General features: G+C 44.0%; 3 protein-coding genes across 14 annotated transcripts in view; all 3 read right to left on the bottom strand.

The window, feature by feature from the left end:
* Positions 1 to 4803, bottom strand: part of zdhhc18a (zDHHC palmitoyltransferase 18a) — a 40533-nt gene extending 35730 nt beyond the window's left edge. For 5 of the 6 annotated variants that reach the window (XR_013630097.1, XM_078797709.1, XM_058084697.2 and 2 more), the window contains exons 1-6: positions 4167 to 4803; positions 3924 to 4084; positions 3596 to 3745; positions 1553 to 1690; positions 1414 to 1465; positions 488 to 590 (exon numbers count right to left, since the gene is read on the bottom strand). Coding sequence is in view for 5 of the 6 variants with exons in the window: in XM_078797709.1 (XP_078653835.1) it covers positions 488 to 590; positions 1414 to 1465; positions 1553 to 1690; positions 3596 to 3745; positions 3924 to 4084; positions 4167 to 4399 (837 nt within the window). In the remaining variant the exon portion in view is untranslated. The remainder of the gene's footprint in view (positions 1 to 487; positions 591 to 1413; positions 1466 to 1552; positions 1691 to 3595; positions 3746 to 3923; positions 4085 to 4166) is intronic. The other variant, XM_058084699.2, reaches the window with a different exon arrangement.
* A 908-nt stretch (positions 4804 to 5711) lies between these two features.
* On the bottom strand, positions 5712 to 7753 carry pigv (phosphatidylinositol glycan anchor biosynthesis, class V). The gene is made up of 3 exons (XM_058084696.2): positions 7445 to 7753; positions 6079 to 7245; positions 5712 to 6000 (listed from the first exon to the last, which is right to left on the bottom strand). Exons 1-3 carry the CDS (start codon positions 7514 to 7516, stop codon positions 5713 to 5715), a joined length of 1527 nt encoding a protein of 508 aa, XP_057940679.2. The 5' UTR covers positions 7517 to 7753; the 3' UTR covers position 5712.
* A 793-nt stretch (positions 7754 to 8546) lies between these two features.
* arid1aa (AT-rich interaction domain 1Aa) lies at positions 8547 to 27341 on the bottom strand. Of its 7 annotated transcripts, none has more exons than XM_058084364.2 (20): positions 26063 to 27341; positions 22804 to 23019; positions 22162 to 22725; positions 21951 to 22055; positions 20805 to 21045; positions 20505 to 20594; positions 17031 to 17201; positions 16330 to 16642; positions 16100 to 16245; positions 15928 to 16013; positions 15637 to 15846; positions 15351 to 15555; positions 15098 to 15233; positions 14847 to 15016; positions 14578 to 14755; positions 14130 to 14255; positions 13102 to 13198; positions 12079 to 12919; positions 11705 to 11835; positions 8547 to 11613 (listed from the first exon to the last, which is right to left on the bottom strand). In XM_058084364.2, the coding sequence occupies exons 1-20, from the start codon at positions 26975 to 26977 to the stop codon at positions 9793 to 9795; spliced, it is 6762 nt and encodes a 2253-aa protein (XP_057940347.2). In that variant the 5' UTR covers positions 26978 to 27341; the 3' UTR covers positions 8547 to 9792. The 7 variants fall into 7 exon arrangements, with proteins under 7 accessions (XP_057940347.2, XP_057940348.2, XP_057940343.2 ...); XM_058084365.2 differs by having other exon boundaries at positions 14847 to 15013; XM_058084360.2 differs by having other exon boundaries at positions 15098 to 15251; positions 26063 to 27340.
* Between the last annotated feature and the right edge of the window lie 28 nt (positions 27342 to 27369).

Here is a 27369-nt window from a genome sequence, read left to right as displayed (position 1 = left end):
ATCATCAAGATGTTTTCTGGCAAAATAGAGACAAGCCTTAATGTGCTTTCTGTCTTGGAACTCTGCCATGAGTGCCGACCTTAACTGGGGCAAGTGAGGCAGTTCTTTAGACGATATTGTCTCGAACTCTCGAATGAGTTGCGGTGCTGTTGGGGTCATTTTGGTTGGCCGATCACTCCTGGGAAGGTTCACCACTGTTCAATATTTTCGCCATTTGTGGATAATGGCTCTCACTGTGGTTTGCTGGAGTACCAAAGCTTTAGAAATGGTTTTATAATTTTTTCCAAACTGATAGATCTCAATTAATCTCAGTTATGTTTTAACACATAATACGTTTTTAACACAGGGTCCTGGTTTGGATTTTTTCTCCCTTAATAGTAAAACATTCAGTTGTGTTGTCATTGACTAGTATTTAACTTTGTTTGGTGATCTGAAACATGCCAAAAATAAGAAATACACCACTGTATATGGGGTTCAGATTACTTACATCCTCGTTTGTAGTGAGATTGGAGGCTACAAGGTAGGTATGGAAGCCTGAGAGTCCCAGAATAGACCAGATGGAGAAGAAACAAATGACCAGCTCCACCACAGTGCACGAGGACAGTCAAGAAATAAACACAAACCAACAGATCACAAAATGAGGTACACTTGCATGCAGTCATATTTAAAAATTGACACAAATCTTATTATCATATAGGTGTGGGTATTATTGTGGATGCAGTTTGCTGGGAGATATTGGGTTTTTTTTTTAGCGAGTTAGAGGATATGCTACAACAACAACAGGAAAACTACATTAAACCTAGCTACAGAATGAATACAACAACAATTCTCTGGTAGCCATGTCGTCACACATAGTAACTGTCTGCACAACATTATGGCGTTGGTATTTGTGGCTTTGTAGCATCACAGTGCTCACAAGTGCTAGCGTCTATGAGGAGAAGAATGTTCTGAACGTCTGTTTCCATACCAGTGTCTGTTTGGAAGCGACTTGAGCCAAAGCAGAATTTGTTTTATGGACGGAGTTTATCAATTTTGTTGACATTGTGTTCTTCTTCAGACCGCAAACTAGTTGAGCCTGAATCAACGGTGAGAATTCTGCCACTTGCAGCCAGGTTAGTGCACTCAATTGCTTGAAGGGAATCAAATCCGCATATGTTACCGATCAATTAATCCACATATGATTCCTTAAAACCGTCACATCTGATGCTAAGAAGAGAACGGAAGTATGTTTGATGACGTCAATACAAAGCCATCTGCCCTGGAGGCATTACGTTGCAGAGTGCTAACACTGATCCTATTAAGCACTAGCTTAGACTGGCGAATACCTCCACAACTGTGTATTATTTCTTGCTACACCATGAAAAGATTGCACCCATTTGCAAAATACTTTGACTTTGCACATGAAAAGGATATCTGGCAGGGCTTTCCTGGATGAATTGGATGAGGCTTTGACCCGATTGAGAACCTGGACACACACACATTAGAGTTGTTTTTTGTTTTTTTTTTTATACCACTTCATGGCTCTTATGACGAGTGAGCAGAATGAACTTACGCAGGGTAATATGTGCAATGACACAGCCAAATATGAAGGACGTCAGGAAAGAAAGAGAGATGATGAAACTGTAGAAAAAGCGGTAATTGCGCTTGCCTACGCAGTTGCCCACCCATGGGCAGTGATGGTCGAACCTCTCTGAAAACAAAAATGTACAAATATTTCAATGTAGTTATACAGTAGGATGACAGTAAGACTAAAAACCACTGTTGATACCACTGCTTTTTGTTCTGTAGGGAGAGGGAAAGGTCAGAGAAGAAATGGTCACACTAAAAAGATGGTTTCATGATAATAGATTGTCCTTGAACTTAAGTAAAACTAAAATCATGCTGTTTGGTAACAGCAGAAAGGACACGTACCAGCAAATACAAATAGACGGTGTAGACATTGAAAAGATGAAGGAAAATACATTTCTGGGGATCACAATAGATGAAAATATGAGCTGGAAACCTCATATTACAAATATACAACATAAGGTGGCCAGAAATATTTCAATATTGAACAAAGCTAAATTTGTTCTCAATCAGAAATCACTCCACACTCTTTATTGCTCTCTGGTTCTACCATATCTTACTTATTGTGTGGAAATATGGGCTAATAACTATAAAAGCAATCTTCACTCGCTAAATGTACTGCAAAAAAGGTCAGTAAGGATAATTCATAATGCCGCCTACAGAGAACATACTAACTCCTTATTTCTAAAATCACTAATACTTCAACTTGCTGATATAGTTCATCTTCAAACAGCTAAAATGGGCTATAAGGCTAAAAATAACCAATTAGCTAAAAATGTCATCCAATACTTCTCTACAAGAGAGGAGAAATATGATCTCAGGGAAGAAGTACATTTGAAACACTTCTATGCTAGGACTACGTTAAAAAGCCATAGCATTTCAGTATGTGGAATCAAACTATGGAATGGATTGAGTAAGACCCTCAAACAATGCACAACGATGAGCCAATTCAAGAAACAATACAAGCAGTTGATGTTTGCTAAATACAAGGATGAAGAGTCTTGAACCAGTCATGATGTGCTATACGTACATATCACTATATTGACACTTACTATGGTACCCATTATGTCATTGGATGCTCATATCACCTCGTACTTCGGTATGGGACAAAAAATTACAAAATTTAAAAATTCAAAACAAACAAACTGTATTATGGAAAGCAGGAAGTGAACAAATGTAACAGTTACTGATTGTAAAAGTACCAGATGGAGGGGTAGGATTTAATAAGCTTTGCTTCTTCCTACTCCTTTTGGACATGTGGAACTGTGAACTGATTATGGGATGCACTCAATTGTAATCTGATGCATGTTCAAATGAAATAAACCCATTACCATTACTAAAAACCTTTAAGAAAAACAAAGCACATGTTAGAGGGTCTGGGTTTATCCAAGCATCAGAGTCCATTTTATGACAATAACAGTGTTTAAAGTGCTAATAGTGCTAAAAGACTTAATTGAGAGTAGAATACAGTGGGACCCTCCACAGTCAAATGTGATCTGTTCTGGGATGATAGCAAAGTTCCAATTATTCTCATTCATTCATTTATTTTCTACCGCTTATCCTCACGACGGTCGCGGGGGTGCTGGAGCCTATCCCCGGACACTATTTTTCATTTGAATCAATTGTAGCTGAATTAATCAGTTCCTGTGGGTATCATTAAATATTTACTAAAAAGTACCGACAATGTTTGAAGTCCTACTTAAACTTAAAGAGTCGTGCAATGAATGCTAAATAAATACAAATAAATTAAATAAATACGGACGCATAAATGTGCATGTACAAGAGATGAGAGGGCAGGGTGGATTGCCAAAGGCAACTGACATCAGGCATCCTGCTTTTTTTTAAACACTGTTGACATTATATTACATCTAAAAACAACTTGTTATCATTAGTATCACTGGTAGCCTTCTGCGGTGGAAATCGCTACAAACACTATTTGTGTTGGGCTCCAAATCGTGCGACTCTCGGGGCATTCAACTTTGGAGGTTACACTGTACTCGAAATAGCAACTTCACCGCCACATCCTTACCCACACAGTTGTCACAAAGGCTGCAGTGTGAGGTCCGAGGAGGGCGGAACATTTTGCAAGTAAAGCAGTACTTGAGCTTGACCACTTGCTGGTTGATGAGGATCTCCTTAGTTCGTGGAGGAGGGCGATACGTGGAGGATCCTGAGGTATCTTCAAAGACAAGACAACGTGATGACATAAATGCGCCAAAACCCAATAGTGAGGCTCGAATAATCTGCTTAGGTTTGGACTGTTAAATCAAGTCCCACACACACACCCCATATGGCAAAGCTCTTTTACCCCATCTGTCCCATAATGAGTGTTGAGCTGGAGGCTGCATCTTTCTTACCAATCTGCTTCTCAATGTCTGCAGCTTCTTCTGGGGTGGCCCTGGGTAGGATACCTGGGTCTGTGAAGCTGGTTCTCAGCAAAGAGAGGACCACAAAAACAAAAAGCACCCCTCCAATCACTGGTATGAAGACGGTTAGATGCTCCACCAGAAATGGGCAACTACAAAAAGAGAGCATGTTTATGTTATTTTTGCAGTGGTGTCTATCTATACATTACAAATAAACGTTGTAGTAGCACTTACTCGAAAGCAAAAAAAAGGCCACATGTGATAACGATAAGAGCCAGGGTCAGAGGGAGAACGCCGCTCTGTCTGGCTAAGATGATCCGCCCGTCGCAGAAAAATCGGTTCTTTCCAGGGAACACTTCCCATTTTCTTCGCAGACGTTCCGCTTTCTTGTCGGTGTGGTTCTGTGCCGAAGCGGGCGATACCGACAGAGCCAGCGGGTCAATCTGCTGATAATCACAGTTCCTCATCCTGTCAGCAGAACCACCACGGTTCGGAGGTATTAAAAGGCACGAGCTATATTTTCACAGGGGCTTTCAAAAGAAAAAGACCCGGGTTTTGAGTCATTGCAAGAGGCTGACAGGGTTAGCGTCCCCCGATGTCTCCCATCCGAGATGCTAACATTGGCTAGCTAGCGGTCCAACACAGACATTCTCCTTCGTAGTTCACTCTTATGATTTGACTCTTCTTCCCAGTCAAAGTGTCCATTATCATATCCGGACGCTACACCACAACCCGGAAAATAATTAATACATACTTGGAAAAAATACAAATCAAACAAAAAGTCCGAGTTGAGCCGAAAACAGCGTCGCTTTCAGTTTAATGCGGCAGTTCCTTATCGCTTCCCGTCCTCCAGTGACGTCACGTGTTGGTGACGTCACCACAGATTTGTAAACTGATTTCGCTTTACAATGGGAGCATCCATATTATATGTACATCAGCGAAATAGTTCAATCCGTTTTTACCGTATTAACCCAAATATAAAGACGAAGCCATCCTACTGAACAAAAATAATCTTTTAAAAATCATATTATAAATATGAATTAAATCATTTTTATTCGTTATATTTGTCTTCTATTGGATAGTAAGCTTGTTAAGATAGGTAGCTTGTTGTAAATAAGATGTCATCATCTAAATTGAGAAGCGACCGGTGAGATTTATTGAAGTAATGAACAGGTGGGGAAGTAAAATAATATTTTTTAAAATACTATATATTTTTTAATTGCATCAGAAATGCTCTCTTCCCTGTGCATTGCCAATGACAAGAAATTAGGACATATCAAATAATAAAAATAATACCGTACCACCATGAGGATTCCACAGTTAAGCTGAAGTCACTTAGAACATTATAAACAAAATTAATACAACAAATTAGAGCTCTATTTTTTTTTTATTTAGTTGCAATCAACTCTGTGAAGGTCATGAAAAAGTCCCACGCTTGTGAATACATGCACGTTTAATGCCAAATGTTAAAAATTAAACAGAATATACAAAACATGTACATACGGTTCTTTAACACAAATATGAAACACATTCAATTTGCATTTTTCTCCCAGAATTACAATTACGATCAGGACTGACAAGAGTAAACATTCAAAATTCATACGCACCCCACTCAGGTTTGTATTTAACTACGGTGATATTTACAAAGATACATACATGATTTAAATGACTCAATCTCAAACCAAATGCTTTGACTTTTCCTGTTTTCATGTGGAACAGGTAATGTTAAAAATAGTTCCCCCACAGACAAATATGGTATTTTTATTAACCATAATCCAGGTTAAGTCCATGGTAGAAAATTACAGTGCAGCGCTAAGCCCAGAACCCAGTAAGAGAGGAAATATCCCAGGATGCTTTGTGTGGTGGGGGAACAGATTTTAAAGTGTGTTAGCAGAGCAACGATGGGGTTCTGAGATGGGTGCTTGCATCCATTTTTGGAATGAGTCTTGAGTTGAACGTTGGGGGTTGAGGTTTTTCTTCGATGAAGAAGCGGCTCGTTGAGGAGGAGCAGATGAGCGCTGATCCAGAAGGGAACAGGAGAGGAGGAGGCCATGAATCTGGTCAGGACCTGGAAACACATTGAAAAAAACATGAGAGGAATTCTTCATGGCGTATGTAATTTAACAGAAATATTTGCTTTCCTTACCTGCACATGCATGCACAAGGTACCAAATGCCAGTAGAACAGTAGAGTGCACAACATATACAAATACTTTTGGGTTAAAAAATCCCGGCGTGGGTTTGTCGAGGCCTTTATTTAAGTCTGTCTCCCAAAGTCCGAGTCTTAGGCACAGCTCTGGGTTAGCTTGAAAATAAGCATAAGCTGCCATCACACCCAGAGTTGCCATAGGAAGAGCCAGAAGGAAGTTGGGTATTTGCCTCAGTTCAAAGTAGCGGAGAAAGCCCACGTTCCAATACACATCCTGGATATGGGAGTAAAGCAGCGGGAGAGGTCGCATGCACCAAAGAGGGGGAGGACTATTTTCATCCGGAACACGGTAGCCCTTCCGCTCAGCCAAGGAAAGAAGAGCTTGTGGAATGCGTTCTAAAGAGGCCGAAGGCGTACAAAAAGTTCTATAACCGTAGTACTGGAACGCACAGAATGGAAGTGCAATGAGCGCTGTACCAAAAAGAGAGGTGATCAGGAGACGAGTGATGACCCACATGTAGCGCAGCATCTTCCTGTGACCTTTTGTCGTCGCACGATAAAAACGGATCTGAGAGATAGCATGTAATGTTGGAAGATAGAGTAGAAATCCAATATTAACCAGTCCATTTGATCGCACTGCGGTTGCTATACTGAGCGCCAGGCAGGCTCGAAGTGTAAACCCTTTCTCCAAGAGGAAGAGCCCGCCAAAGGTGAGAGCAGCAAACAGACACTCTGAATATCCTGCAGTCATGAAAACATTAGCAGGTGTGATGCAGTAGAGTAAAGTAGCGAGCAGAGCCAGACGCCTGTCCTGCAGAACGGCTCTACTGAGCGCGTGCAAGGCCACAACACTCAGCAGGAAGAGGGTACTGTTCCCAAGAGCAACCGCCACCATCAGACGGCCCCTTACGCTCAACCAGCTGCTGAGGGGCCACAGCAGCGTCTCGGAGAGGCCTCGCAGGACCACGGGGAAAAAAGGGAAAAAAGCAAAGTTGTGCTCATATATGTATCCTCTTTCTGCGATGAGAAGGAAATGCTCAGCGTCCCAATGAGTGAGGCCACCGAATAACCAATCCACAACAGAGTCCAAGTATAGAGGCTCTTCTGTCCGTGGCGGCCTGAACGCATCAGCGTCATGGTCGGGGATGGCAGCATTCAACACCGCCTGTTAAGTAAAATTGACATCACATCAATTGACGAATTCTATATTTGCTCAAACATAGACGAGTAGTTATGTGGTGTAATTTCCATATAAATAGTTGTTTAGCAGAATAAAAAATATGCGCTATTTTATATTCCATATATTTCATTAGCTTGTGGCTGGAAAAATAAGATTAGCATGTTTGTCATCCGTGATAGCTTACCTGTAAAAACAACGAGAGACCCCTAGTTACAGTAGCGAATTCTAGAACAGCTCTGTAATCCATGATAGTCATTGACTGAAAGGACAAAACCTGCTTTTTTTAAGACTTAACATTGTCGAGGACTAACACTCGACTTGTCGCATTTTATATTAAATACAGCTGGTACACGAACAAAGTCAACCAATTTCTAAATGACTGCAATTGTGGCTTTAGTTAAGATTTCGAATAGGGATGATAAAAAGACATTTTTTTGTCATCTTATATTTTCATTCTGGCGCTTACGTCGCACTCTACCAAATTCACTTCCGGTGTCATTGCAAATGTGTTTTTCAAAATAAAGGTTAACTGAATGAAACAAAACGAGAGGGCGCGCGAACCTTTACTATTTGAATGTACAGTATGTACGTATGCCCAACATATATTCGGGTTAGTACTTTAATTATATTTGTTTGCCATTTAAGTTGTTTAATTGCCACTTTAGTTAATTTTTCATTTAGAAGTCATTGGTTTTATTTCGAATTTCTCATCAGTTTCGCCTTTCTTTGAGGTGATTGGTCGGGGCACAAGCATGGAGGCACGCCCACGTGAGTGCCGGCCAGAGGCATATGATCACCTTGATTGGACTCTCCCAAGTGTCACGCGGAGGAGGGAGGAGGGGTTAACTGGTTAGTTTCTGGGTAAATGTAGTTAAATGTAATTTAGTGCTTAAAATGTATACAGGAAGTGCGGTAATATTGAAAGGCTTTTGTAACATAAAAGAAGTGTGTTGTAAGTGTAAATATGGTACCTTTTAGATAAATTGCCTCACCCTCTCATTGGGGAATTATGGTTTGGCCCTTCACGGGTAAAAGAGGCTGGGTGAATTGTTGGGGAGGAGGCCTGTTTGTGTGTGCTGGGAGAAAATACTGTTGGACTGTCTGGTAAAATAAACGTGACTATGGCTATCCCAGGCTAGCAAGAGGCCATTTTTCCAACTAAAATCTTACACCCAATATATTTGACTGTATGTGTTATTGCAAAAACTGATTGTTAAACTGAAAACTGTTCCAAAACTAAATAAAATTCTGTATAACAACGGCAATTAATAAGACAAACACCATCAAACAGCTTAGGAAGATTTAATGTACATTTATTCTTACCACGTGGAACAGATAGTATAAAGATTTCATACTGAATAAATGATATTCATTGAGCCAAAAAAGGGAAAGGGGGAATTTACATGTCTTAGCTACATAGTCTGAAATACAAATATGAAGAATCCATGACTGAAGAAAAATCGTCAAACGTGTGTACTTCATCTAGTTTGTGTGGTACCAGGAAAGAACAGGTTTGAGCTGTGTCTTGTTGCACTACAGAGCCGTGGAGAGACCTAATCAGCAGGAAGTGGAGGAACGCCGAGTCAGCCTCCATCCCTCACCAAATAACATGTGAGAATAGTGACACAGACAGAGACAGACACAGGAAGAAGTGTAATGTACAACATTATTATATATACACACCACAGCAAAGCTGTATTTGAAGTTGAAAACCAGTCCTAAGAGGTGATTTCTTTTCATAGGGGCATTCATACAATCAAGGGATAAGAGGAGGTAAGGGTGTTTTTTTTTGATACTTTGGGGAAGAAAGCCATTTTCTTGTTTAACACCAAACTAAGACGACCTCATCCTCTTCTGTGTGAAAGACATTTTTTTACAGATTGCTGTCACTCAAGAGCAGTATGGTACAGAAAATGTCCTACAATCTACTTGCACACTGCACAGGCCTCCCTGGTGAAGGTGTCTATTGGCAGCGCGTGTTGCTGCGTGTTGGGCTGACTGGTGATAATCCAACTACAGCAACTAGAACCAGTAGGCCACTTTTGTCAGTCTACGTCACCTCTGAGACTCATTTGTGCCCTCCGAGGGGAGAGCTAGGGCACACTGCGTCTCCCAAACTCACTGTAAACGAGACAGCAACTTTGGTTACAGTTTTTGTTTTTCAGCTATTTATTTATTTATTCATTTATTTATCTTTATTAAAAAGTACTTTCCCCCCCCTTTCCCCCAAGTGCAGAACAGTTTGTCAACTGTGGCGGTGCTCTGCTCTCTGTCATCCAGTTGGCATTTCTTTTCACAAGTAGAGTCACTTTGTGGGCTTCTCTTGACTTTGTAATCCAGCACGGCTCTGAGAGGACAGTCTAGGAGCAAGGATCAGAGAATGGAATCTGTAGATTTTCATAAATAAGAGTCACTTAACTTTTCCTTGCCCTGTTACACACAAGCCATGGTACCAGGGGAAGAGGAGTGGGGGAGAACCCCCCTGTCCCCAGAAAAAAAAAAAAAAGAGGAGCCATAGCTCCCTTACAGCTGTCAGGACTGGCCGATCAAAAAGAGTACATCACAAATAACATGAGAGACCAGCGAGTTCATGAGGGGCGACACCGAAAGGTCAAGGAGCCGGGACTCGTGTAGTGTGAACTCCGAGTGGTTCTCTTCCACCTTGGCTAAAGCATGCAGAGCCCGGGCCGCTCGCCTCATCATGTCCGGGCTCGTCGGCTCGAAGTGCATCCCCTGCAGGTGTAGTAAAGAACTCTGGCTCTGCTGAAACTGAGTGGCGGCCAGACTATCCTCCAGGAAGCCCAGCAAGTTGCCCACGCTGCCCTTCTGAACGGCAATCGCCCGTGCCGCCAGCGTATCACCCTGGGCTAAGTTGGCCAGCAGAACCACAGCCATCTCCCTGCAGACGGCGACCTTCCTGTCTCCGATTTGACGCACAAGATTCCCATAGAGCTTCTCCAATCGACTGAAGGGCGGGGTCGCCAGGATGAGATCCACATTGTTGTCTTGGATGCTTAGCTTGCTTAGCGTCTCCAGGACCAGTCTCTGAGGGGACAAAGCACTGTGTGGACCCAAGGTGGGGAAAGGATCTTGGGCTTCCGCTGAAGGGCACACAGCCCAGTGGAGAAGACCATCCAACAGAGGCAAGCAGATGCTCTCGGAGTAGACAGACAGGTCGAGCTGGCCTGAAATGTTTGCCAAAGTGACCAGCGTGTTCTCCCTGAGGAGCTCCAAGCAGTCCCACCACCATTCATCCCTCTGGCCCATCCCTTCCTCCGTGTCCTCATCTTTCTCGTAGGTGAGCGGGGCCTGTTTACGCTCGGGGTGTCGGTGGTGGAGAAGAATGAGGCGACCCAGTAGCAGGAGCAGGCCGGGATGCTTGGACATCTCGTGGTCATTGCCTGGAACAAAGGAGAGGCTGCGGACAATGTTGGAGACGCAAACGCAGCGTCGCGCCAATGAATCCTGCCAGTTTGCGAGTGAAACAAGGGGGCCCTCGTCTTTACTGTGAGGCTCATCCTCCAAGATGGCGTTTGCCTGATGTGTTAGCACGCTACCCACAGAAGGAATGGGTCGGTTATTCTCCTGATTATTCTCTGCCGCTTTTGACTCGGAATTGGATTTGTTCTCCTCAGTAGCGATGGGTAGGCTGTCTTCTAAACCTGCGGCTTTCGACCCTTCGTCTTCCTGATTCTTTTTCTCCTCTTCTATTGGCGAGTTATATTCAACAAGATCTTCTCGGACTCGCCTTTTAAGCAAACTTTGGGGCACGGGTATTCGTTCTCGACGTTCCAAAAAGTCTCTACGCGGTTCAAAGTGCGTCTGAATGTGATCCGTTGAGTCTCCGCCACCTGCACTCCAGTGAAGTAATCCGCTGTCAAACTCTTGAAGTTTGCCGTGGTTGTTGGCCTGGGAGGCGACAAATGGGTCTCTCTTTCGTACCACCTTTACAGGAAACTTGTCAAACTTGCTGCCCTGTTTAAGTTTGTCCTGGGCGGATGAAGACTGCGATGAGCCTGTTTGGTCAGATGAGGAGCCCTTGCACTTTCCGTCGTCGTCTTGGGCCTTTTCGTTGCTGTCCCTGGGACACTCCTTATGCTCGTCCTCCTGTTTTAGATGAGCTGGCGTTTCCATTTCTTGTTCCTCCTCATCGTCATCGTCCTCATCGTCCACATCTCCACCTTCTGTGAGTGGTTCTCCTTCCTCTGTTCCATCAGAGAGGTCTTTCAAGGCATCAGGGTCAAGTAGTGTCCTCTGGCCAGGGTCCCCCACCTCATATTCCCGCAAGATGCCAAAGATCTCAATGAGACAGCGTCGGAAATACTCAACAACCAACTCTAGTAGGCCAGGCAACTAATGGGGAAGAGCAATACGACAGTATATTAGACATTAATACCTTGCGTGACATACATAGGATGAACCAACAAGTAGAATGAAGTCTTACCGTATTGAGATCAAAGGTGGAAATACTGCTGTCATCATAAAGTAGAATGTTGATTGTGTCCAAGGCCCAGGTACTCTCAGCTAATAAACCAGATTTTAATGACATCATGACTCTCCATGCCTCTGGGGTTCCTACATCAAGAAGGGGGAGAAAAAAAAAAAAACACTGTGACCACCAACTCTGAGACGCCCACGTCATCTTCTATTTTGGTTAGCATGCATAGAGTTGAAGGAAGCAGCCTATTGCGGCCAAGCAGCAGCCGAGGACGGCACTTTATAGGCAGTCCACACTTAAAACATGAAAGTGTTCTCTCGCAGAGGCAGAGAGAACAATTCCAACAACACAAATGGTAAGGTTCTGCTTGAAATACATACCAATATCTTTCATGGTGAGTCTCCGACGTGGTTTCAGGAGAGGATGGCTAGCTTCAATGGAACCCATGGGGAAAGGCATGTCCCGTCTTATTAAAGGTGACTGTACTGAAGAGGGCACTATATGTGATGCAGGCACTGGAGGGCCAGCCTTTTGCATTTTCATTACTCCGTGCATGTAGGGGGATTTACTCGGGGATGTCCTGCTCTCCATGGGGCGGGGCATGGAGGCCGGGCTGGATACTTGTGGAATGTGGTTCTGCACGCCCTGAGGGGACTGGTAGTTGGACTGCACAGAACGAGGCATCTGTTGACCTGGCCCGGCTGGACCGTAGGAAGGCTGCCGTGGTCCCATCTGACCACCCCACTGGTTTTCATGATTCATTCGCTGTTCTGATGACATCATCTCTTCAGAGCGGTTCATGCCAGGGTAACCAGGTCCCTGGGTCGGGCCCCCAGGGCCACCCTGCCGACCATGGTAGTTCTGATAGTTCATGTCTCGTGGTCCCTGCCACATGCCCCCCTGAGGGCCGTCTGGGCCCGACTGCATCATTTGGGGTGGCATGGTGGGCTGAGCATTGGGGCCGGCCCCTCCCTGCATCCTATCCCGGCCAAAGGGAAATGGGTACTGATTGCCTGGGCCAGGGGGGCGGCGGTCAGAGCCTGGGTAAGGTCCACTCCCACTGTATTGATTGTATGGCTCTTGCTGTCCCGAAGAGGGTGCAGAGACGCCGCCTTGCTGTTGTTGCTGTGGTGGTGGTTGTCCACCCGGGAAAGGCCCACTGTACTCTGACTCATGACGTTTTGAAGGAGGGTAGCCTCCTTCCACGGGACGCTTGTAAGTCTACACCAAAAAAAGGTAACAGCGGGAAAATTAAGCAAAAATTAAGAAACAAGAGCATGGCTGTAACAAAACAATCTAATCATTTTATTTCTAAAAGTGCTACACAGCTAAATATAACACGGTACATGGAATCCGGTGTACTTAAACTACGCCCATTAACATTAGTGCAGTTAGACATTTACCTGCTGTTGCTGTGGGTACATTCCAGGCTGCTGATTGGGGTAAGAGCCAGTAGGGGGCGTTCCCTGCCCAGGATACTGATTACCATAGGAATCATGTCTGCAAATGATACATGTCAATGTCATCTTGGCCATGGAAATGTTTAAAATATCTCTTATACAAAAGCTTAATTTAAGGTACTGTAATCCCTCATTTATCACAGCTAATTGGTTCGGGGAATTAACAAAATGTACGATTTCTTATTTATAAATCAAATTAAATTTTGGTAGGTAGAGCACAGGCAACTTGTTTACATTATTAGAGCAGTCTAGACATGAAGTAACATCTTATAGTGATTTTATATTACCCAATATAGTAGCTATAATCACAAAAAATTAGCCATTTAAGACATAAATAAGACAAGCGCTTGTGTGTGTTGCAATAGACGTGTTCTGGATGTGAGATATGGGCAGGAAGTGACGTCAGGTTGTGCCGAGATGTGTTTTACCTGGATTTCGGTAGACTGTGCTATTATTTTTGTGATGATGGATATTGATGATGTTGTCTATTATTGTGATTAGGTTATTATTATGCCTGTTGTGAGCTCATTCAAAACAAGTCTGGTACATGTATTTTATTAACGTCTTACAGTTTTTGGTTAATTTAGCCATTTTGACTAAATTATTTAATTTACGCCAAGACTACGTACAATTTGTTAATATATACCTATTTTTTGACAATTGGGCCATAGTCACAATAATTTATTTAAAAAAATTATAATAATAAAACTGTGATACAGTGAGAGTCCAATGTTGGAACAGTTGGCAGGGTTAAATCATCTACTCATAGTCATGTTCATGTTTTTTATGCTTCAAGAGCATTTCTACCAACATCGGCATGGGCAAATTCAAGCATACATAATAAAGTCTCCTTTGATTATGCGGCCATATAATAATCATTAAAAATAATACCAATCACTTCAATTCTTCCATCCAATATGTAAAATTCCATGATCATGTAGACAATATCAGCATAGTAAAGTTAGACTGACCGTGGTTGCTGTGGTGGGAAGCGATTTGGCGAATACATCCCAGTGTCGGCGTTGGCAGGCATCATCGAGTTTGGCTGAGGAGCACCAGATCCCATGTTGCCTTCTGGACCTATTCCTTGCTCAGATCTGGGAAAGAACAAAATCACCAGTAAAGTTAGGGCTGTATTACAACAAGAAGATATACAAAGTTTATAAATACACTGACATCCTGAATACTGAATCAGCCTGAAAACTTGAATAAATATTTTTTTTTTCAAATAAAAAAAAATGTGACTCAGAGCAGTACAAAAATGGTAATTAAAGTAAATGTCCTGATCCTTTTGTTAAATTAAGGTATTAATCACACATACGGTATCCTTTCCTGACCGGCAAAGGAAATTAGCCTCAAGTTATCATCAACCGGCTTTAGTGACCTTTAAATCTCAAACTACCATTCACTATTTCTGACCTCCTGTCGTAGCCTGGTCCATAAGGATACTGTTGTCTGGGCCCCATTGGCATCGTGCCCATAGCCCCGGGTGGTCCTCGGTTGAATGGAGGCTGCTGTTGCTGTTGTGGTGGTTGCTGCTGCTGGTCGCCCACCCCGCTGTTCGGGCCTTGGTTAGCAGGAAGAAACTGCTCCCCAACTGAGGATGGAGTTGCAATTAAAGTCAGTTAAGTACAAATTAACTGTGCCGTTAAGGAAGCATTTTATGATCCGTTCAGCAAGCTCTTTACCTTTTCGCATGTTCCCGAAGGGGTCCTTGTTGGGTTCATAGGGGCCCATTCGCCCTTGCATTTCTGGGGTGTTCATGACAGACTGATAGGCGGAGTTGGGTGTCATGTTTTTACGTGGGTAAGCGGGGTCGCTTCCTTCAGAAAAGGGGTCCTGCACATTAACACTGCTTCTAGGACAGAAGGGACAAAAATGAGTGTGTGAAGTATATTGACGGGTTGAAGTATTGTAATAGTGTCATAAGAAAAGTCACCTGGAGCCAGGTGGCATGGGGGGCATCTGGGAATGAGGAGTGGAGGCTGGGGTGGGAGGTTTTAGGTCTCCACCCTCAGCCATAGAGCTGCTGGTTGACTGGGGAGTCTGAGGGCCCTGCAGAGATCCTGACCCAGCTGTGGAGCAGAGGGACGCTTCAGTAGAGAGAAGCACACAAAATGTGACAAATCATTTTAATGACATGGAAATACAAATACATTAGAAAAAAACAGTGCAAAGGGTGTGGTTCTAACCTGGTGAGGGAGGCTGGACTTTTGCAGTCTGGTTCTTCTTGTTGTCCGAAAAAATCTCAGGAGGTGGGTCTTCGCCGCGCTCAATCTTACACTCAAAGGCGTACAAACACTGGATGTACTGCTTTTTCAAAGAACTGGCAGCACTGCTAGATGTACCCACATTCAGGCTTGTGGCCAAATCACGCCATTTTTTGTTCTTATTGACCTGAGACACAAAGAAAATAAGACATGGTAAGGTAAGAGAGAGACGTAGGAATACATTGAAATGAGCAGGGTAAGTAACTACCTGGGTCATGCCGCCAATATCTTTAACTGACACATACAACCGAAAGAGATCAAGGGGTTTGCGTCCCACAGCAGGCAAGTTGGTCATGCCCATGGCCTTTTCCTCAATGAACGCCAAATAGCGGTCAACCCACATCTTCCTTTCGGGCTCTGGTCCCAACTCATATAGGCGCGTTATCTTTTCACTGGTCGTGGTGGAAGAATTGGACTTCTGTTTTGGAGCAGAGAAGTTAAAACCCTTGTTTAGTAATTGCACATGTTTATAAAAAACATTATGAAGTAAACAATTTACCTTAGATTTGGACTCTGGTTTAGGTGTTCCACCCCCATCTACTTTGTTATTCATTTTATTGTTCATCTCTGGACTCGGGGCCATACCTAGACACATTGAAGGATGTTAGGAATACTTTGGGCTTTGAAAACAAAATGTAAAAATGTAAGTGCAATTCATGTGTAGAACTCACCACTTGAGTTGTTGGCCATGTTTGGCCCCATGGGATAAGGAGATCCACCTTGAGTGTTCATTATTCCGGGCATGTTGTTCATAGGTGAGCCATAAGGAGGGCCAGAGCCCATCATGCCTGGAGGCATATTGGGATAACCAGACATCCTGGATTGGGGTGCAAAAATCAGCATAGTCAAGTATAGTCAGCATAGTCAAGTAAACCAAAAGGAGGCGTGAACATGAACCCACCTGTTGTGCATGGAGTTAGAGGCGGGGTGCTGCATGGCTGCAGAGTCCTGGGGCTTTCTGTTCATGCCTGGGGGAGGGCACATCCCAGAGCCAACCTGGGGTGGCATGTTGCCCATGTTTGGGGGCATGTTAGGGCCCATGTTGGGACCCATGCCGGGACCATAAGGGCGTGCCCCCATTTGATTCGGTGGCATCCTTCCGGGGGGCATGCCAGAGTATGGCTGTCCCCCACCTTGACCTGCCATTGGACCCATGCCAGTCCCTGGGTAGTTGGCATTGGGCATGTTGCCATAGCCAGGTTGGCGAGGATAACCTAAAGAAAATAACACATCAGTAACTACGCAATATCTGTATTAAACACAATTAAGTGAAAACAAGATATCTTTCTGCTATGTGAGGCAGACTTTTCATTCAAGTGTGTGCTAGCAGTGAGAGCTACGTTCCCAGAGCAACAAGCCTTCGTCACAGTCTGAGCTCTACTGACAGGAGGCTCTGCTACGTCAGCTGACTTTCTGCTTCACAGCTATTAATAGCTGCAACAGAGTTAGAGGGAACGAGTAGCGATAGCTTGCTATGCTATGCCTGTGTGCTGTAGAGATGGAGCCCACAGGTCTGCCGAGTGGGAAATACACTTCAAACAGGTAGGAAATCAAGTAGCAAAAAAATATTTGATATCTATAAGCATTCAAAATGATACACACCTTGTGGGCCATATTGTCCCCCCTGCTGTCCATATCCCCCCATGGAGTTATTTTGTTGATATGGGCCCATCCCAGGGTGCATCTGTCCACCTGAAGACTGGCGTGGTGACAATGCTGAAGCAGACTGGGGGGAACCATAAGGGGGGATCTGAGGGTTCCTCTGCATGAACCCTGAAATATTAAAAAGGAGACAGGTCTTGTTCAGAAAAGGCTATTGATGAATATCTTCCATCACACTTGCACCGAATGCACTACGTATTTAAATTACACACCCGCTGTGTGTGGACATATTGTACATCTTTTAGAAACTAAGTTTCCAAAGTGGGGTAAACATTGCTGTAGGGCATGGGTCTCAAACATGCGGCCCGCGAACGCTAGTTTGAGGCCCCCGCCTTGATATGAAAGTTTAATGTTAGTGCGGCCCGCGCAAGTTTGATATGGATGCTGTATGGTATCATGTACCCAGAAAAAATTATTACGTTTGATTAATGTTCTTGTTAAAGGTTAAATAACTGTTAATAGTTATCCTCCCTATCCGTGTGGAAGTGGTAAGTTTTTGGCTATTTAAGTTTAAAGGAAATAACTTGAAGGCTACCGTTTAGGTCGCTAGCTCTCTAGTTTGCGAGTTAGCATGTGTCTCAAGACCCTGCAGCTATGCAATATGTTGTAAATAAAAAAGTATAAATGTGACTATAGTCGTGTTTTGTCATGTCTACAGGGCTCTAATAATGCTTTGTTGATTTTAATATGAAAAAAATAATTTGTCTACCCACCAACTATATGTGGTTTCTTAAGTTTTTATTATTTGCTGTTTTATTATTGTTATTATTATATTTATTTATTACTGGTTGATTTTCTTTATTCTTGATTTGCTTATTTGTCATCTTATTTTGTGTAGAAAAATTAAAAGTAAGATATTTGAGAACAGCGGAATGTTTTTTGGAAAACCTGATGCGGCCCAGTCTCGCCCAGACCCTAGCTCCAGTGGCCCCCCAAGTAAATTGAGTTTGAGACCCCTGCTGTAGGGGGTACGTGAATAAAAATTAAAACTGCTTAGATAAGATGCACACAATGGGCGGTTTCCCACAGGACTGCTATGAGTCTGTGGCGTTGGGGTGATGTCATTGCCTGCATTGACCTTAATTCCTAATCTCCATGTCGGCGTGCGCTGATTTCAATGTACATGTCAATTTACCTCCAATATCTTAGGATATTGAACAGATGTATTATAATGAGTGACAGTAGCACTGCTATCTACTAGGGGACACTCAATTCACGAGAATTGTCTACAACAAACAAAAATTTTCACATTACGTTTCCTTTGTCCCTCATTTATTGGTTCCGGACATGAGCATGATAAGTGAATTTCCGCAACGTAGCATTCAATATTTAGAGCATAGAAAACATGTTTATGATATTCAAAGTATGGTTTTACCATTCATGCCCTCTTGAAGTCCCCTTTACAGTTTTATTACACAATATAGTAGATATAATAATACAAAATAAGCCATCTTAGACACAAATAAATTAATACAGACTCGCATATTAGAATTGACAGGGTACATCTGGGTGGCTATTGTCTAAAGAGACCAGTGTAGACTCTACTTACTACTTACTGCGTACTACTCTACCGCTGCTGTTTATGGTCAAGGGGAAAGTCGCGATGCACTTCAATCGCTTTAACAAGCAGCAAACACATGCATTGAACATTCACACAGGAGCTGCTGTCTACCACTCTCCACTGCTGATAGCACTCAGCTACAGCCAACTCCAGCCAAATGACGTCGCACACGTCACTACCCAGGCCCGGCTTCTTAAAAGGCCAACAAGATAAGAGCGTGGCCGTGATGCAATATTGCAAGAGACAACTCTACTTTTAAGTACAACAAAAAGAAATTGACAATACAGTATATTGCTACCTAATAATTTAATTTCTACCACGCTACACTGGTCTGCACTCTGTGTGTATACAACAGGCCCCGCCTCTACCCATCGAGGCACACAATGGATGGCTGATAAAAAGGGCCCTCTCTGTCCATGGGGGACAGGGGTACATGAATAAAAATGAAAAACAATTAGCGCCCAACACTCACAATTACAAGTGCGCCTGAATGCCTCAGAGCACAGAGATGAAAAAAAAGGAAGGAGACGGACCTCTGTGTGAGTTATATGAATAATAAGCAAGTCTGATTATTATGTTGTGCATTAAGAGTGTTTAATCTCATAAGCTTAAAGTAGAGGAGGCAAAGGCCAAACAAGAGGTCTATGATGACTTGTACGCTCGGTTGAACAGTAAGGAGGGAGAGATGGATCTCTACAGGTTGGCAAGGCAGAGAGACGGGAAGGACGTGCAGCAGGTTAGGATGTTCAAAGATAGAAATGGAAGTGTACTGACAGATGCCAGTAGTGTGATGGGAAGATTTAAAGGGTATTTTAAGGAGTTGATGAATGAGGAAAATGAGAGAGAAGGAAGAGTAGACGAGGTGTCTGCTGTGGCCCAGGAAGTAGCAAAGATTGGCAAAGAGGAAGTGAGAAGAGCATTGAAAAGGATGACGAGTGGGAAGGAGGTATGGAAGTGTCTAGGAGAGGTAGCAGTAGAGTTCCTGACTGGGCTGTTCAATAGGATCTTAGGTGGTGACAAGATGCCTCAGGAATGGAAAAGTGTGTTGGTGCCCATTTTTAATAACAAGGGCAACTACAGAGGTATAAAGCTAATGAGCCATACAATGACGTTATGGGAAAGAGAAATTCAAAAAAGACTAAGGGCTGCACGGCGGACAAGCGGTTACTGCGCAGGCCTCACAGCTAGGAGACCCGAGTTCAATTCCACCCTCGGCCATCTCTGTGTGGAGTTTGCATGTTCTCCCCGTGCAGGCGTGGATTTTCTCCGGGTACTCCGCTTTCCTCCCACATTCCAAAAACATGCTAGGTTAATTGGCGACTCTAAATTGTCCATAGGTATGAATGTGAGTGTGAATGGTTGTTTGTCTATATGTGCCCTGTGATTGGCTGGCGAACAGTCCAGGGTGTACTCCGCCTCACGCCAGAAGACAGCTGGGATAGGCTCCAGCACCCCCGCGACCCTCGTGAGAATAAGCGGTAGAAAATGAATGAACATTTAATATTTCACATTAATGAAGAATTAAATAAGGCTCAAGCTTTTTAAGTGTGCAGGAGTAGGAGGTACGTGGCTTCAAGTAAAATGTCTGAAGTGGAACACAAACACAAAGGGGAACGAATGTGCTAAGGTACTGAAGCCAATGCAGAGTGAATGCTCTAGCTGCTTGTTTGGAGGCAGGAATCCACTATTATTCCTTGATATCTTATTTCAAAAGAAGGTACCCATCAGTTTTCACAATGAATGACTAAATGCAGGGCAATACACAATACAGGGCAACCACAAATAAGTCCAATGTGGCTCGAGAACCAAGTTTGATGCCCCTGTTTTACAAGGTAATTGTATTGACAGTGTACCTCTGTCTTGGCCCATTGGAGACTGGCTCATGCCGGGGTGAAGGCTGCCATCTGACTGCACACTTGATGGCCTTGGAGGCATCTGATTGCCTTCAGAACAATATTAGCTTGAGTTAGGATGAGCTCGAACAGGATTATCGTCATACAGTTAGCTATGCATATGATTGAAAGCCGTGTTGCATATAGTATTTAACTATTGTGTTGCTTTAATATGAGAAAAACAAACTAAAACAATTAAAATTCAACAAAAGGTGTTACTCAATGCAAAAATTCTAACAATTTAGGTCATTTTTTTTTCACCTGGCATGTTGGCAGGAGACAGCGGGCCAGTGCGAGGTGTACTGGCGCTGGCAGGGGACCCCGCTGGGGAAGGCGATGGGCCTCTGATACCTGGCAGGTGTGGAGACGTGTGAGGGGAGAAGGGTGACTGGGCCGGGTTGCTCTGCTCGCCCTGACTGCTTGAAACCCCCGGCGTGCTCACACCAGGACTCAGTGCACCCTCTGTACCAGTAGGCAGGTCATCAATGGATCCTGATAGGTCCTGAAAGCATGTGAGAGAGCGGACTTAGAGTACATTCCGACTGTAAACTAATTAGGCCTAACTTAACACCAAAACTGTAGTGATTAGCATAGTGAAACAAAGGTTCATCCGATATTTATAGGTTATCACATGGTTTGTCTGGTATCAGGCCAGGTATCATGCCCCCCAAGTGTCAGTATCAGCCCGAGACCGAAGATCTTATTATCACATACTATTTAATCATGAGCTTATTATCACGTACTATTTAATCAAAAGGCCATTTTGTTTCCAGAAAATGTTCAGTTTATTACATGTATTATATCTAAACAGTGTAAACACAATAATTACAAAAATATTTCAACAATAATATTTTATCAACAGTCTTATCTTATCAATGTCTGGCAATTAAAGTTCCATTCATCAAGTTTGGGTTTTTTGGTGACTGGAGAAGCACTAGGCACTAAGCAACTCGTGTGCTGTTCTCTGATTGGTTGTTTCACGGGCACGATACCAGAGCAGCGTGCTCTGAGTGTACAGCTACGGGGGCTGATACTAGGACATGGTTAAACTCTATATTTTATCAGTATCACTGCCCTGGGCTTTGACACAGTATCATTTCGGCCTTTTCCCGTATCATTAATGGGCGGTTTCTAGGGTACAGGGCCAATTAATACTGTAGTATGTGATAAACATAGATATTACATACCATATCCCCCGGGAATGTTTCACATTCCTACATGTATATCCGCCAAATATCGACGTAGAAGCAATTCAATAACTGATGGTCACAACATGCAACTTTCTACGTACTAAAAAGAAATGGATCCTTTGACAACAATAGTAAAATTAAAGCCACAGAATATTCTACCTTTGATGGAAAAGCAAAAGTGTACTGTGAAATAGTTTGTATTCCAGCTGATGCATACATGACTGACCGGGAGGCTGGAGGGCCGGCCTTGACTGTCCTCTGGACCGCTTTTTGGCTGCGACGATGGTGGGGCATTGGACTGAAAGGAGTCCTGGGATATCTCCTAAAATAGGCAACACATCCAAAATAATGACTTAAACTGCCAGATGTACAGATGCTTGTGAAATAAAACAAGGTGGGAAAATAGGATCTTGATCTGAGGGTCGCACCTGTTGTTGAGGAGGAGGAGGAAAGCGCTGATAAGGTGACTGCTGTGCTTGCTGCTGAGGGTTCTGCGGGTACACTCCAGACTGGCCCTGCGAATGTTGCGGTGGCTGGGACTGTGCCTGCTGTTGCTGCGAGGGCGTCTGCTGTGGCGGCTGCGTGGATGCTGGGAAGTTAGCCTGTCCCTGGGATCCCGGGGGAGCCTGGGAACTCGGCTGCTGTGGGGTCTGACTGCCTTGGCCCTGCTGCTGCTGGTACGGGGACTGACCAGGCTGTGGGGCCGGTGTTTGAGAATAGGGCGGCTGAGACTGTGGGGGTCCTTGAGATGGACCCGATGGGGGCATATGAGGCTGCTGATATGGGGGTCCTCCTTGGGTGTGCGACGCTGAATTTGGTGGCGGGTGCGGTTGCCCCGGGTAGGGGGTTTGGCCTCCTGGTTGCCCTGGTTGGGGCTGAGAGTAGGGTGTTTGATGCTGGCTTGGGTGGGGCCCCTGGCCGGGCTGTCCATAATATGGGCCCTGGCCCTGTGAACCGTATCCTCCAGGCCCCTGTTGTCCGTAGGACCCCATCTAGAACACAAGACAGATGGTGAGCACAACTAAAAAAAAAAAAGACTGAACATCAACAAAATCAATACAGCCATATACCTGTGGACCATAGGGCATGCCCCCCATGCCTCCAGGGGTCCGTCCTTGCATTCCAACTGGGTATCGTTGAGGACCCGGGGGGCCATATCCCTGACCATGATATCCAGGGCCCTGTTGCCCTGTGGGAGGACCCTGCTGTGACTGCTGACTGTACGGGCTACCGGGACCGTATGGTTGCCCTCTCATTTTCCCCATTGGGTCCATGGGACCAGACGGCTAGAAAAAGCAAAAAATGCCAACAATATTCATCAAAAAACATTAATAATCACAAGCGAGACATAGCTAAATAATCTAAAACACATTGTTGCAAAGTTATGAATGGCACAAGGTTAACATAAAAACAATTGCTGTTGGTAAAATTGGCCTTTAAGAATAATTTCTCACGGTTGTTTTTTTTTTTTTTTTTTTCACCTACTTCGCCATCATTCCGCAAGTCAACAGTGCTATATATAGCCCCTTTCAAATAGAGGGCAGTCTGCCCAATTACAAACATATCCCAGCTGTGCTCCTGTTTTGAGCCGTGTCCAAGTATTTTTTTTCTCCCTGGAGAAGGCAGTTTGGCTCTGGATGAATGACACCAGAAATTAAGGAAGTACTTTCAAAACAGCCTGGGAGTGAATGAGAAGGGAGCGTGACCTCATTCTTAGTCCAATAGTAACAATAACTCTTAAGTATACTTATATGCTGAGAATGCGACACCTCACCCTGATGAAAAAAAAATATGACCATACTTTTACATAACACCAAAATAATGCCCAAATGCGCTGGAGGAATAATCATAATAATCATCATCTGATCAAGTTATTTGCAAGTGGTATGCCTGGCGTGACATTTTGCAGATGCAGGGCAATGAATTGAAATAAATAAAAGCAGCACATGGCTAATCTGCATAAGACAGAGAGGAATGCAGAGCGGAAACTCCCTTGGTGGGTGAGAGATGGTGGACTGCTTTCTGATTGGCTTGGGTGGGGGAATGAGGGGGGGGGGGTGGGGGGATTCTTTGGAGTCAAACTTGTGGCATGCCAGACACAGTAGCGACAGGCGCACATCTTCACAGACGGGGCGACAAATGTTGCCTCGTATGTCTGTGGAGATTGAAACATTTAGATGTCACACGCATCTGTATTTATAGTTAATACAGCATCAAGACAACTTTGAATGACCAACAAAAAATTGTTCAAATAATGTGGTCATAAGAAGCACATTAGATTATCCACATGGCTTTCGGTGTTGGATAGAAAAACTTAAGCAGCAGACACTTTTCGCTGTACTATTTTACTACGTTTCCAGTACTACCTCTCTCATGTTAAAATTTTCAACATTTCACTATTATATATACTTGTACACATTTGGGACATTAACTCAGTGTTTATATTGATCTGCACTATCTTGTACCATCACTCACTCAACAGTATTACTTCTGCAATGTATATTTGCACTTTACTAATTATGTACTGTATATCTGGTACCTTCATTACACAATTTCTACTGTTATGCAACATTTGCACAGGATCCAATTCAATTTGGTGGTATATGCTTCTATAAATTTTACCATATATATTTTAGATTTCTATATTTTTTATCCTTTCTGCATTGTAGGTTGTTTCAGACAGAAGTGTTTTGTCAATCCTGTGTACATAGTACACATAGTAACTGTGAGATAATGATATAACTAAAAAAAAACCTTCTTGAATCTTTAGCCGGACCTGGTAGCTCAGCAATTCGCAACCACTGTGCGCAGGTAATGTCCAATTTCACTTAATTGGCCCAAAAATTATTATTGATTTACTACAAATGTTTGTTTACCTACATAGCCCTGGTTTTCTCACCAAGTAAGTGAATTTGAGATTAACCAAAATGAGATCATCTAACCAAAAAATACCAATAACCAAAACAAAATGTTATATAAACAAGAGATATGGTGGGTATTAATTATCAGTAATAGATATGAAGAAAGCAGTAGGATTAAACAAGTTCTGCTTCTTCCAACTCCAATTGTGTAACTGTAACAGTGTGATGATCCTGAATGTAACTTGTTACGCATGTTTGACACAAACCATACAATACAATCATTGTTTCAAGTGGATATACTTTTGTTCCTAATGTAAAATATATGTCTTGGCTCAATAAGCGCCGCTCTAGCTGGCTAACGGATAACTTTTGCAGCCTGTGACTATTCTAATGGTTGAGAAGGTTCTGCAAGTGTTATAATGCCACCTGCACTATTTACCATCATGCATTAAGAGATGCCAACATGCTGCATCATATTTTAACACGATAATCAGCAACATTATGTGGTGCGTTTGTATACAGCCCGTTGAATGCTGTGATGCCTTCAGTGACCGTGACGAGCAAACGCTGCTCTTATCAGCAACTGTTGCCTTGCATCACATGTAATTATAAATGGCCATGAGCTGTGGCTGAGGAGCCAATCAGATCGGAGCTAGCATGTCAACCCAAGACCAACTATCTCCTGGCTTTGACAGCACGATTTTACCTCCACAATTCAAATCCCTGTTGCACGCTGCAATCTTACATTTGCAGCCCTTGCAGCCAAGTGGCTCGATGTGCCTCAAAGCTTGGCCGTTTACGACCGACGAGCACTAACCAGACTCACATAATCGTTCGTATTCATTGCAAACAGTTACGTCATTTCGGTGACATTTTGCTGAGGATTTAAGGTTGTTGTTTTGTTGTTTTTTTTTTTTTAAACGATGCTACTTATCTAACAGAGGGATCATTAGGAACGTAACGCATTCCTTCCGTCATAGCCACCAAATTATACCTTTGCGCCAATAAATATAACATAAGGGGATCGACAAATCAAACTTTAAACAAACACGATGTATTATGTATATACGATTGGTATAAACAACGAGTAAACTAACACCTTTTAGAAACATTTAGCTAGCGATGCTAGCGGGGTTAAAAACGAACCGTTGTCCCTCGATGTGGATTCTTGCTTGTTCACAAAGTCGGCTCTTCGCAGCTCCGTCAAAGTCCTCAACGTTGCGTCGAATTACATCGCTATCAAACCTCACTCCGGTGTCCCGTCTATAGCTTTAAAAAACGAGCTAAAACGACTGTTTTGCGGGCTGCTGTGAGTGAAAACACACACGAGAGGCAGCCATTTTAGAGTCTTAGCGAACTAGCGAGACAATGGCTGGCCTACTACGTTTTGAACTAGTTAGGAGGAGGGAAGAAGACGTTGGAGGGGGAAAACGCATCACGTTATGGTTCAAATGTGTGGTTTTTTTACCTGGTTTCTTGCTAGCGGTTGCCCTGCGCTTCCCGGGCTCATTGGCGACGGGTGATGGCTTCTTTGTTGCCAAGCCGGATTGCTGCCACCGTACTGGCCGCTAGCGCCCATGTCTGCTGGTCCCTTGCTAGCTCCCTCCTGGCTACCGTAGTCACTAGACGGGTAGTTTGTATAAGCCCGTGTGGAGCTAGGGGACGTGAGAAGCTTATTGAGTGTCGGCGTCGATGTCGGCTGAGGGTTTCCGATGTTATATCTCTGGTTATTGTAAGATCCAGCCATCGCTGTGGGTCCTCCCGCTGGTGCTTGCTGCTTAGCTGGCTGCCCCCCAGCTGTCGGCGCCTGTGTACTGCGAGGAGAGTTCATAGCGTATGCTTGGCCCGGGTACGGCGTCCTGTTCGGGAAAGGGCTGTAATTGTTAAACTGGTGGTTGGAAAAGCCATGCTCATGCGAATTAGGTTGATAAGAGTCCATAATGTTGCTCTGTTGAACCACCGGACCCGCAGCAGCTGCCATGCCAGGGCTTTGTTGTCCGCCATGTTGATGAAAAGGGGCCCGACTGTAGTGCTGACTGTATCCGTACGACGGTGGAGGAAATGCGGGGTTGTGGTGATGCACCATGCCCGGATGGTTATTTCCCTCCGGTCCAACAGTGTCATTCTGGCTATTATTGTTAGCCCTGGGCGGGTTCCCATTCCCGTTCTTCATCTCAGGTTCCCCTCCTCCTCCTGCATTTCCACCGTCGGCGCCGTCCTGCAGATCCCCTCGGCCCGGCGATTCGCCGTCCAAGCCGGGCTGCTTTTTCTCGGACTGCTTCTCCCCCGATACCGAATCCTCCTTCGGTTCTCGATCCGGTTTTTTGAGCTCGGAAGGCGGGCTTGTGTTGAGAGTGGCGGCGCTAGCGACCTGAGCGGCCATGATATTTACTCCCCCCACCTCTCTCCCTCTCTTCAGGCGAGTCAGTCACAATCAAAAGCTAGCATTGAACGTGAAGAATTGTTTACAACCATTTATCCCGGCGCCGATTCATCCCCGCCCCGAGAACCGGACTGAATCCGGCTGCCACCCCGGTGATTCCGGTTCCGTGAATGGGGTTAAAGAGCTGATGGAGGCTCCATACAATGCGTGGAAAAAGAGCTCGAAAAATTGTTGTGGGAGTTGTGTTAGTGCGCCCGGGTAGAGGCAGGGAGCGAACCCAAGCAACACGAGGCTTGGTTAGATACAGCCATTTTACTGAGCCACACGGAGGCCTGCAAAACCCGGACTGGAATCGGACCCCGGATCTACAACTTTGGCATTGTCTTTTTTTG

Source organism: Doryrhamphus excisus, linkage group LG17 (assembly GCF_037039965.1).
Source record: "Doryrhamphus excisus strain RoL-2023G ecotype Guam linkage group LG17, RoL_Dexc_Guam_v1.1, whole genome shotgun sequence".
Lineage (NCBI taxonomy): Eukaryota > Metazoa > Chordata > Actinopteri > Syngnathiformes > Syngnathidae > Doryrhamphus > Doryrhamphus excisus.
Note: the sequence above shows the minus strand (reverse complement) of the source record. Positions and strands in the feature narration are given on the sequence as shown.